The sequence below is a fragment of the Ursus americanus genome, chromosome 33 (assembly GCF_024610735.1).
Source record: "Ursus americanus isolate L20-20 chromosome 33, mUrsAme1.1.p, whole genome shotgun sequence".
In the NCBI taxonomy this organism is placed as follows: Eukaryota; Metazoa; Chordata; class Mammalia; order Carnivora; family Ursidae; genus Ursus; species Ursus americanus.
The window spans coordinates 273,210-285,011 of record NC_142159.1 but is presented as its reverse complement, the minus strand read 5'-3'; the positions used below and the strand labels follow the sequence as shown (position 1 = coordinate 285,011).

Below are 11,802 nucleotides of genomic sequence, written 5' to 3'. Positions count from 1 at the left end.
CTGTGTGGCCTGCACAGCCAATGGTTTCTCTGCCCTATTGCTTACGCCAAAAATACAGGTGTCAGCCTTGACTGTACCCTCTTTCCTCCCCCAGTTTTATCACCACGCTCCAGTCACTATGCTCATATGTGTTTATCTAATCCTCCCACCTCTCCCCCCGGTGCAACTGCCTCACCCTGGACACCGCCCTCCTTTGCTTGGAGTATTACAACCACCTCTGTTGACTCTCGGCTTCAGTTCTACCCTTCTTTGCTTCTTGTGTTCCCTTCTGGAGGCTCTAGGAGAGAGTCCATTTCTGAACACTTTTACCTTTTAGAGGCTTCCCACATTCCTTGATTTATGACCCCCTTCCTCTATATTCAAAGGCAGAACAGTTACACCTCTCTGATCATTCTTCCATCGTCGGATGTCCCTCTACTTTTCTCTTCTGTTTTTCTCTTCCACTTCTAAGGACCCTTGTGTTTGCATTGGACCCACTCAGATAATCTAGGATAATCTCTCCATCGCAAGATCCTTAATTTAATTATATCTACAAAGACCCTCTTGCCATGTAACCTAACAAATAAATTCACAGGTTCTGGGGATTAAGGTGTGGACATCCTTGGGGGGCTCCTATTCTGCCTACCACAGTCCTCTCTCTGACCTCCAAATATTCGTCTGTCCTGCGTGCAAAATACACTTAACCTCGTTCCAAACAGTTCCCAAAAGTACCTCAAAGTCTCAGCCCATTAAAGTATAAACTCAAAGTCCAGAATCTAAATCTCATCAGCTCACATTCCCATCTTATCAGCAACGTCATCTCTGCTGGGTATGACACTCAGCGTCATCTATGCCGGGGTGGGGCTCCTCTCCATGTGCGGACCCATGAAACTAGAAAACAAGTTCTCTGCTCCCAGAATAGAATGTCAGGACTGGCATGTGGTCACGGTTACAGACATTCCTGTGCAAACAGAGAGAAAGTGGAAGAAATAAAGGAGTCATGGGTCCCACGTCATTTCCAAATTAGGTTGGACAAACTCCATTAGGCTTCAAGGCCTCAGATCAGACTCTGTAGCTCAGGGCTCAGCCCTCTGAGTTGTTTTTTTTCCTTTCTCGTGAAAGACAGCCCCTGCTTTCAGCCGGGCCATTTTATCAGCCTGTCTCCTGCCTGCAGAATTTTGGGAGTCCTGCAACCTTCTTTCATTTCAGACTCTGTCCCTTTCAGTCCAGGTTCCACTCTTTCTCCCGGTATCAAAGTCTCAAGAACCTTGTGGGTCTCTCGCGTGTGTCTCGGAGATTCTCTCCCTTACACCAGAAGCTCCTTCACAGATGCTCCCTGGATAATCCCGTTTCTGTTTTTGGCTTCTGCTGAGACAGAGGATGTGATCTATGAGTCACACACTGAATCTCTTCAAAAAGCCTTTTACGTGACCACCGACTTGGACCTTCGGATCTTTCAGAGATGCTAACAACAGGTCGTCCGGTCACACCCTCAGCTTTTTCTCTAGAGCACCCTTTCCCTGACAGCGGCTGTCTTCATTTTAGTATCATTTGCCATCTAGATAGGCTGCAAATTCCCCCACATCACCAAGCCCAGGTTCGTTTTTGTTCGATGGTTCTTTTCTCAGTGTATCTGTGTCCCCTCGCGGTGGCCGCGAGCAGCAAGAAGCCAAGCCACACCCTTCAACGCTTTGCTTCAACATGTTCTCGGCTAAATACCCAAGTTCATTGTTCATAAATCCTGCTTTCCACACGCACGACTGCAGCACGTTGGATTCGAGGCCTCTTGCTACCGTGGAAGGGGTTTCCAATAATGTGCTCTTCGTCTCCTCCTTAGGCGTTACAGGCAGCGCCTTTCACGTTCATCGTCCTATCAAACGGGGCTACAATCAAAATGTGAGCAGGTCTGCCTTCCTTTCTGGAGATTCTAGGGGAGTCTTTCCTTTCTCTTCCTACCTTCTAAAGGCTTCCCACATTCGTTGGCTTGCGGCCCCCTTCTTCCGTCTCCAAAGCCAGCAACCACACATCTTTGACCAGCCTTCCACCACGCAATCTCCTCAGCCTCTCTCTCCTTCCTCCCTCGTCCACTTTCACAGATGCTTGTGGTTACGATGAGCCCAGCTGGTTCCTCCAGGACAGTCTCCTCTTCTCAAGAGCCTCAATTTAATCACCCCTGCAAAGTCCCTTCTGCCGTGTCATGTAACATATTCACCGGTTCCAGGGATTGGGACGTGGACATCTGGAAGGAGCATTGTTCTGCCCACCACACCCTCCAAACGTTAGGCAGTGTGGTCTCTCCCGACAGCCTCGGTCATATTTGTCTCCTGTTTAAAACTTGTAACGACTCCCCACGGACTTCGGGATATAGACCAAATCCCTACCACAGCTGATCTAGAACCACTTTTGTGATCTGGTTGTTCTTGCTGTTAAACATGACCTCCCACCCTTCCCTCCCTCCCGCCTCAAGCACCCTGCACTGCAGCCACGCTGTCTGCTGGCAGCCTCGCAGTTTCCATGACGCCATCAAGGTCACGGTTCAGCTGGCTCACTCTTACTGTTCTTTGGGTCAAGTTCAGGCATCATCCTCTTCCAGGAGCCTTTCCTGGGTTGTGTGTCTCCCCCTCCCCCGCCTGCAACATATTCCAGCACTTCCCCCGTCAGGGTGTATCCTACGGCGTTGGCATGACAGTGACCTTCTCAGCCTCCTCTAGTAGACCGCAAATGCCATGAGGACAGGACTGTGTCTGCCCCTTTGCTGCGTCCTCGGTGCCCAGCTCAGGTCCGGTATGAGAGAGGCTCTTCCTGAGTGTTTGCTTTGAGAAGTAATGGGCACGATTCCTTCCAGCTCACACCTTCTGTTCTGTGAGCTCGCACTGCAGGACTTGCTCGAGGATTTTGGCAGCGGTGCTCAAGGCAATCATCATGCTCGCGGGAGCCATCCGAGCTGTGAAGGGAGCGGCAGAAGCGAGAAGGCTGAGCGGCGGCCCGACCACTAATGACTGTGAGGGTTCCAGCTGATTCCCAGCTCGGGAGGCAGCACTTGGACCTGCTGCTGTCACACTCCAGATTAGTCAAGGAGGAGTTTCCTTTCCGTGGATGGAAAAGAACTCGAAAGGCTGATGCTTATATGCTCAATTTTTTTGTTGTTTGTAAAAAACAAAATAGAAAATAGCATTCAGATTCCCATCTCTTAAAAATGTTCCCTCTCAGCTTTCTTGATAAACTTAACCAAAGAGGTAAAACACCTATACTCTGAAAACTATAAAGCACTGATGAAAGAAATTGAAGATGAAACACAGAAATGGAAAGACATTCCATGATCATGGATTGGGAGACCAAAAATTGTTAAAATGTCTATACTACCCAAAGCAATCTACACGTTTAAAAAAGATTTCATTTATTTATTTGAGAGAGAGAGAGAAAGCATGAGTGGTGGAGGAGCAGAGGGAGAGGGACAAGCAGACTCCACTCTGAGTGTGGAGACTGATGTGGGGCTTGGCCCCATCTCACAACCCTGACACCATGACCTGAGCCAAAATCAAAGTCAGCCACCTAACAGACTGAGCCACCCAGGGCCCCAGCAATCTATACATTTAATGCAATCCCTATCAAAATACCCATAGCATTTTTCACAGGACCAGGACAAATAATCCTAAAATTTGTATGGAACCACAAAAGACCCCAAATAGCCAAAGCAACCTTGGAAAAGTTGGTATCACAATACCAGATTGCAAGATATACTACAGAGCTGTAGAAATCAAAACAGTATGGTACTGGCACAAAAATGGACACATAGATCAATAGGACAGAAGAGACATCCGATAAATAAACCCATGATTATATGATCAATTAATCTATGACAAAGGAGGTAAGAATATGCAATGGGAAAAAGAAAGTATGTTTAAATGGTGTTGGGAAAACTGGACAGCTACATGCAAAAGAATGAAACTGGACCACTTTCTTACCCCATACACAAAAATAAACTCAACATGGATTAAAGACCTAAATGTGAAACCTGAAACTATAAAAATCCTAGAAGAGAGCACAGGCAGTAATTCCTCTGACATTGGCTGTAGCAACGTTTTCTAGATATGTCTCCTGAGGCAAGGGAAACAAAAGGAAAAATAAACTGTTGGAACCACGCCAAAATAAAAAGCTTCTGCACAGCAAAGGAAACAATGAACAAAACTAAAAGACAATATACTGAATGGGAAAAGATATTTGCAAATGACATATCAGGTAAAGGGTTAGTATCCAAAATATCTGAAAAACTTATACGACTCAACACCAAAACCCCCAAATAATCCAATTAAAAAATGGGCAGAAGAGATGAACAGACATTTTTCCAAAGAAGGCATATGGATGGTCAACGGACACATGAAAAGATGCTCAATGTCGCTCATCACCAGGGGAATGCTGGTCAGACCACAGTGAGGTGTCACCTCACACCTGTCAGAACGGCTGAAACCAACAACACAAGAAACAACAGGTGTTGGTGAGGATGTGGAGAAAAAAGAACCCTTTGGTGGGAATGCAAACTGGTGCAGACACGGTGGAAAACAGTATGGAGCTTCCTCAAAAACTTAACAATAGAACTTCCATTTGATCCAGTAATTCTACTACTGGCTATTTACCCAAAGAATATGAAAACACTAATTTGAAAAGATATATGCACCCCTATGCTTATTGCAGCATTATTTACAAGAGCCAACATATGAAGGCAACCCAAGTGTCCATCGATAGATGAATGGATAAAGAAGATGTGGTACGTATGTGTGTACACACACACACACACACACACACACACACACACACACACTGGAATATTACTCAGCCATTAAAAGGAATGAAATCTTGCCATTTGCAATGACATGAATGAATCTCGAGGGTATAATGCTAAGGGAAATAAGTCAGAGAAAAACAAGTACCAAATGATTTCACTCACATGTGGAATTTAAGAAACAAAACACACGAATGAAGAAAAAAAGGAAACAAACCAAAAAACAGACTCTTAACTGTAGAGAGCAAACAGATGGTTACCAGAGGGGAGGTGGGGGGTTGGGTGAACTAGGTGAAGGGGAGTAAGAGGACACTTATCATGATGAGCTCTAATGTACGGAATTGTTGAATCACTGTGCTGTATACCTGAAACTAATATCACACTGTATGTTAACAATGCTGGAATTAAAATTTTTTAAAAAGAAAGAAATCAGCTTTCTTGAATCTCGGTTCTGAGCTATTTCCACCAGGTCATGCTGGCCCCCCCATAGCAGGAAGCAGCTGGCTGAGAACGCAACACCCCAGTTTACAAAATGGGCTTATGTCATGGTCTTCTTTTTTAGAGTTCCGAGTTTCCTATTAAATCTCTCTGAAAGAACCAGTCATGTCTCCATTCTACTGCATCCCATTACTTATTCATTCTATAAGCTTTTTTTAGAGTGCTCAGTACTGAGCCTGCAACAATGAGAGTGATGTTTTGGCTGCACTGTGCAGATAAGCAGAAGCAGGCTGGATGTTTCCTTGAGTGTCTGGGGCAGGTTATTAATTTGGCACCACTTAAGCCAGTAGTCCTTAAATATTTATTCCAAATTTATTTAGAAATTTATTTAGTAGAGAGGATGAATACTATAAAAAGAAAGGTTGGAGAAGGAGGTCTCTTTCCTGCTCATTATATCCTAAGCAATTCAGCTCTGGCCCCAAACTTGCAAAACAAAAGTTCTGCTTTTGACTAAATTCACCCATCCTCTTTATTTATTTATTTTTTAAAGATTTTATTTACTTATTTGAGAGAGAGAGAGAGCACAAGCAGGGGGAGGCAGAGAGGGTGAAGCAGGCTCCCCGCTGAGCAGGAACGCTGATGTGAGATTCCATCCCAGGACCCTGGGATCATGACCTGAGCCAAAGGCAGCCACTTAACTGACTGAGCCACCCAGGCACCCCTCACCCAACCTCTTTAGAAGTTGGTTGCAGGGCGCCTGGGTGGCTCAGTTGCTGAACTGTCTGCTTTCAGCTTAGATCATGATCCCCGGGTCCTGGGATGGAGCCCCGCATCAGGCTCCCTGCTCAGTGGGGAGTCTGCTTCTCCTTTCCCTCTGCCCCTCCCCCGATCATGCTTGCTTGCTCTCTCTCTCAAATGGAGAAATAAAATCTTAAAAAAAAAAAAGTTGTCTGCATCACCTTCAGTGGTTACTTGAGCAAAGCCTTGGAGTCTCAAACCCTCCATCCCCACCCAACAGTTATACACAGTATTCTTTTTTTTTTTACTTTTATTTTTATTATTATTTTTTAAATTTTAATGTTTTTTTTTATTATGTTATGTTAGTCACCATACAGTACATCCCTGGTTTCTGATGTAAAGTTCGATGATTCATTAGTTGCATATAACACCCAGTGCACCATGCAATACGTGCCCTCCTTACTACCCATCACCAGCCTACCCCATTCACCCACCCCCTCCCCTCTGAAGCCCGCAGTTTGTTTCTCATAGTCCATAGTTTCTCATGCTTCATTCCCCCTTCTGATTACCCCCCCTTTCTTTATCCCTTTCTTCCCCTACTGATCATCCTAGTTCTTATGTTCCATAGATGAGAGAAATCATATGATAATTGTCTTTCTCTGCTTGACTTATTTCACTTAGCATTATCTCCTCCAGTGCCGTCCATGTTGTAGCAAATATTGAGAACTCGTTCTTTCTGATAGCTGAGTAATATTCCATTATACACAGTATTCTTGAGAGGAGTTTGACTTTTTTTTTTTTTAATACAACCAATCTTTATGTTTCCAGGGTTTCTGCTTATGATTTGGGGTCTAGATCTGAGTGGGAGCTGGCCAAGGGAAGAGGAGAGATGAAGTGGGTCTGAGAGATGTGGAGTAAGGTGTGGTCTTCCAGGCAGGGGGAACAGCAAATAGAAGCCCAGAGGGGAGGAAATTCCTAACTCTTAGAAGAACTGAAATTGCATCTGGCTGGAGGGCAGAGGGAGGAAAAGTGTGAAGTCAGAGTTTTTCCCTTCTCTTATATATCATATTAGAAAAAGAGTCTTCAGGGGCACCTGGGTGGCTCAGTCGTTAAGCAGCTGCCATTGACTCAGGTCATGACCCCAGGGTCCTGGGATCAAGTCCCACATCAGCCTTCCTGCTCAGCGGGGAGCCTGCTTCTCCCTCTACCTGCTGCTCCCCCTGCTTGTGCTCTCTCTCTGCGTGTCAAATAAATAAGATCTTTTTAAAAATTAAAAAAAAAGAATAGTCTTCACACCTGGTATTTTTACTATTTGTCATACTTTTCAAATCATTTTTTTAAAGATTTTATTCATTTATTTGGGAGAGAGAGAGGGTGCGTGCACAATCAGAGGGAGTGGCAGAGGGAGAGGGAGAAGCAGGCTCCCCACTCGATCCCAGGACCCTGAGATCATGACCTGAGCTGAAATCAAGAGACAGCTCCTTAACCAACTGAACCACCCAGGCGCCCCAAGAAAAGGACTATTGTGGAGGAGTTCTGTGTAGTGAAGGTGGTTTTGGACACAGATGTTTATTTTTTTATTTTTATTTTTTTACGGACTTATTTTTTGGGGGAGGAGAGAGAGAGAGCACAAGAAGGGGGAGCTGCAGGCAGAGGGGAAGTAGGCTCCCCACAGAGCAAGAAGCCTGATGCGAGACCCTGGGATCATTACCTAGGCCGCCGAAAGCAGACGCTTACCTCACTGAGCCACCCAGGTGTCCCTGGACACTGATGTTTAATGGTCATTTTAAGTAGTTCTCTATTGTGTGTTTTGCTGTAATCACCCTTCCTTCCACCACATCCTTCCAAATAACCTTCAGTGAAAGTCTGCTGCACGAAACTGCACTGTTTTGGGAGGATTTAAGAAATGAAAGAAAGTATCCAGGCACCAGGTAAACAATATCCAAAGATGGCAGGAAATGTAATGAACAGAGAAACCCAGAATTCAGTGGGAGCAGGGACAGGTGATCAGAATCCTCTGAAAACTTGGGGAGGAGGTGCTGTCCCCCTTATTCTGGATTAGGAGGTTGGGCTCTCCATTTGGCTGTTGAAGAAAAGAATAAGTTGGATGACTTTGGAGTAGCCATAACCCTCAGGTTACATAAGAATGATAAATATTTAACTCATAGAGACGTTTTGAAGATTATATTGGGTTAATTCATATAAAGCGCTTAACACAGGAGCCTGGCACCTAATAAGAACTCAGCAAATGTTAATTGTTGTTTTCCTTCACTTTCTTCCGCTCCTTACACTAGCTTTCTGTCAGGCTCCATTCATTCTTTTCCAAGGACACGCAGGAGGCGTGCCCACTCCTCCCTCCGCCCACCTCAAGCACCGCCCCTCACTTCTGCCCGGATTGGTTCCTGAGAGGCGGAGCCGAGGGAAGAGCCCTGTGCGACGCGGTAGGGGCGGGGCGCATGCGCGGGCTGGGCAGGGTGGAGGTGGAGAGGAAGAGCTGCCGGAAGTAGGCGGCCGAGGTGGTGGCCGAGCAGGCGGCAGCTGCCAGGGAAACCGAGGCGCGGGACGCAGACAGGCCGGCGGGGGGCGGGGGTGTCGTCTTTGCGCGCCCCGTTTGCCTGAGCTGAGGGTCTCTAGTCCGGCAGGCTCCTCTGGACTCGGGCCTTTCCCTGAACCCGCCAGGGGGCGCCGCACTGAGGGGCTGCAGAGTGGGGGGCGGGCGCGGCTGACGAGAGAAGGGGCGCTGGGCCGGGCCCTAGGGGAGGGATTTCCCCCGCTCAGGAGGTGCCCCTGGGCGGGGGACCGGGAGTCCTCACCTCCCGACTGAGGCAGGGGTTTCTGGGGAGGGGAGGGCGCGTCGCCCTCTGCCCCCGCCGGCACCCTGGCCATGACGGGCAAGTCGGTGAAGGACGTGGATCGGTACCAGGCGGTCCTGGCCAACCTGCTGCTGGAGGAGGATAACAAGTTCTGTGCGGACTGCCAGTCCAAAGGTAGCGCATCCCTCCCGGCGGGCGAGGGGTCCAGCCTCCGGCCGCGTCTGGGAGGTGGCCTGTGTGGGGAGGGGGTTTCTGGAGCTTAGGCCGCCCGAATCCTGTTAAATGGTAACGCGTGCTCCTCTAGCTGAGGAGGCTGCTGGGTGTTCTGCGGCGCCGGGATCGCGAGGGCGAGTGTGAGTGCTGGGGGAGGGGGCGGTGATGGTGGGGGTGGCTGTGGCGTGGTGTGTGCAGGTGAGAATGTCTGTATGTCGGGGCTCCGAATGAGTTCTGGGCCGACTGTCATTCCAGAGACAGCCCAGAGCTCACCGCCTTCCACTTGCAAAGCTGAGGGGTGAACTGCAGTGTGTGTGTGTGTGTGTGTGTGTGTGTGTGTGTGTGTGTGTGTGGAGGCGGGGAGGGGGGGAAGAGACAGAGAGAGGGGAGGAAGAGAAGGAGGGAGGGGGAGGAGGGAAGTGAGATGACGGCAGGAAAACCGCTTAAATAATTTTTTAAGGTGGTGATTGTTGCTGCCCGCTATTTGCTTAGCAGCTCCTTCTGGCATTTTACAGTTGCTGAGATCTGACAGAGCGCATAGGTGGCTTTCTTCTTCCTGAATGTGTGAAGTGGGAACCTGCCGTATGCAGTGACACAGTGCGGATTTCTAGACAGCCTAGCCCTGGCCGTGGAGTGCGTTGGAGGCCGTGTGTGTGTGTGTGTGTGTGTGTGTGTGTGTGTGTGTGTTTGCGCGCGCGCGTGTGCGGTGGGAGAGACTACCAGATTGTGGCTGTAGTGCAGGATCCGTTTAATCAGTGGAGAGAAGGAAGCAGGGGATGCATCAAATTTGTTGCTTCCGTGGTCATTACCTTTCCAATATGAATGAAGGTGAAATGTGATCATTGTAAATTGTTGGAGACATTTAGCCTTTGTTTGCTGTGCCCTCAAAGATGCATGGTTTGATCCAATTAAAAATCAGTATGATAGGAAAGCTTGGTTATAAGTGAAAGTTTGGTTATTAGCACTCAAAATTTATAGATACCAACTTCTGTAAATATTTTGTTTCCTTATTTTCTTTCTGAAGTCTTTGGGTTGTAATTGGAGAAGTTGGAGAAGTTGGGAAAATTCATTTCCCTTTGGGGAGAAGGGCATAGTTATATGTTGGGAGCTATTGTTAATTTGCTTCTGTTCATAATTCAGTGGATTTATCACTATCGTTTGCCATATAGCATACTGGTTGCATAGTCTACAACAAAGATTCAAATGTATTTGTGTTTATCAATATTGAGAAAGGAAGGACATGCCTAATTGATGCCTTTAGGTAATTATCTTTTATTTTAGAAAAATAAGGTTATGTAAGGAGAACATTGATTTAAACACCTAGTAGTATACTTTAATGTCCTCTGCCAATAAATAAATGGCCTGTACTTTTAGGAAAGCATGTCCCCAGACTTCTTTCCTGCATTTTTTCCTTAGCCAGAATTTGCTTTAAAAAGTATTTTGGAATCCATTTATGTTGAGTAGGTTAATTTCTTCTTTTTTTTTTTATTTAATTTTTTTTTATTATATTATGTTAGTCACCATACAGTACATCCCTGGTTTTTGATGTAAATGAGTAGGTTAATTTCTTTTTTTTTTTAAATGATTTTTTATTATATTATGTTAGTCACCATACAGTACATCCCTGGTTTTTGATGTAAATGAGTAGGTTAATTTCTTTTTTTTTTTAAATGATTTTTTATTATATTATGTTAGTCACCATACAGTACATCCCTGGTTTTTGATGTAAATGAGTAGGTTAATTTCTTTTTTTTTTTAAATGATTTTTTATTATATTATGTTAGTCACCATACAGTACATCCCTGGTTTTTGATGTAAATGAGTAGGTTAATTTCTTTTTTTTTTTAAATGATTTTTTATTATATTATGTTAGTCACCATACAGTACATCCCTGGTTTTTGATGTAAATGAGTAGGTTAATTTCTTTTTTTTTTTAAATGATTTTTTATTATATTATGTTAGTCACCATACAGTACATCCCTGGTTTCCGATGTAAGGCTTGATGATTCATTAGTTGCGTATAACACCCAGTGCACCATGCAATACGTGCCCTCCTTACTACCCATCACCAGTCTATCCCATTCCCCCACCCCCCTCCCCTCTGAGGCCCTCAGTTTGTTTCTCATAGTCCATAGTCTTTCATGCTTCATTCCCCCTTCTGATTACGCCCCCTTTCTTTATCCCTTTCTTCCCCTACTGATCATCCTAGTTCTTATGTTCCATAGATGAGAGAAATCATATGATAGTTGTCTTTCTCTGCTTATTTCACTTAGCATTATCTCCTCCAGTGCCGTCCATGTTGCAGCAAATGTTGAGAATTCGTTCTTTCTGATAGCTGAGTAATATTCCATTGTATATATGGACCACAGCTTCTTAATCCAGTCATCTGTTGAAGGGCATCTCGGCTCCTTCCATGATTTAGCTATTGTGGACATTGCTGCTATGAACATTGGGGTGCATATGGCCCTTCTCTTCACTACATCTGTATCTTTGGGGTAAACACCCAGTAGTGCAGTGGCTGGATCATAGGGTAGCTCAATTTTTAACTTTTTAAGGGACCTCCACACTGTTTTCCAGAGTGGCTGTACCAACTTGCATTCCCACCAACAATGTAGGAGGGATCCCCTTTCTCCACATCCTCTCCAACAATTGTTGTCTCTTGCCTTGTCTATTTTTGCCATTCTAACTGGCGTAAGGTGGTATCTCAGTGTGGTTTTGATTTGAATTTCCCTGATGGCTAATGATTTTGAACATTTTTTCATGTGTCTGTTAGCCATTTGTATGTCTTCATTGGAAAAGTGTTCATATCTTCTGCCCATTTTTTGATTTATTTGTTTCTCG

The 11,802-nt window shown here is 45.6% G+C and overlaps 1 protein-coding gene across 1 annotated transcript in view; it reads left to right on the top strand.

Annotated features, from left to right (window-relative positions):
* The first annotated feature begins 8,412 nt into the window (after positions 1 to 8,412).
* Positions 8,413 to 11,802, top strand: part of SMAP2 (small ArfGAP2) — a 47,263-nt gene continuing 43,873 nt past the window's right edge. The window contains exon 1 of the mRNA XM_045771894.2: positions 8,413 to 8,922. Coding sequence (XP_045627850.1) covers positions 8,820 to 8,922 — 103 coding nt within the window. The 5' untranslated portion in view covers positions 8,413 to 8,819. The remainder of the gene's footprint in view (positions 8,923 to 11,802) is intronic.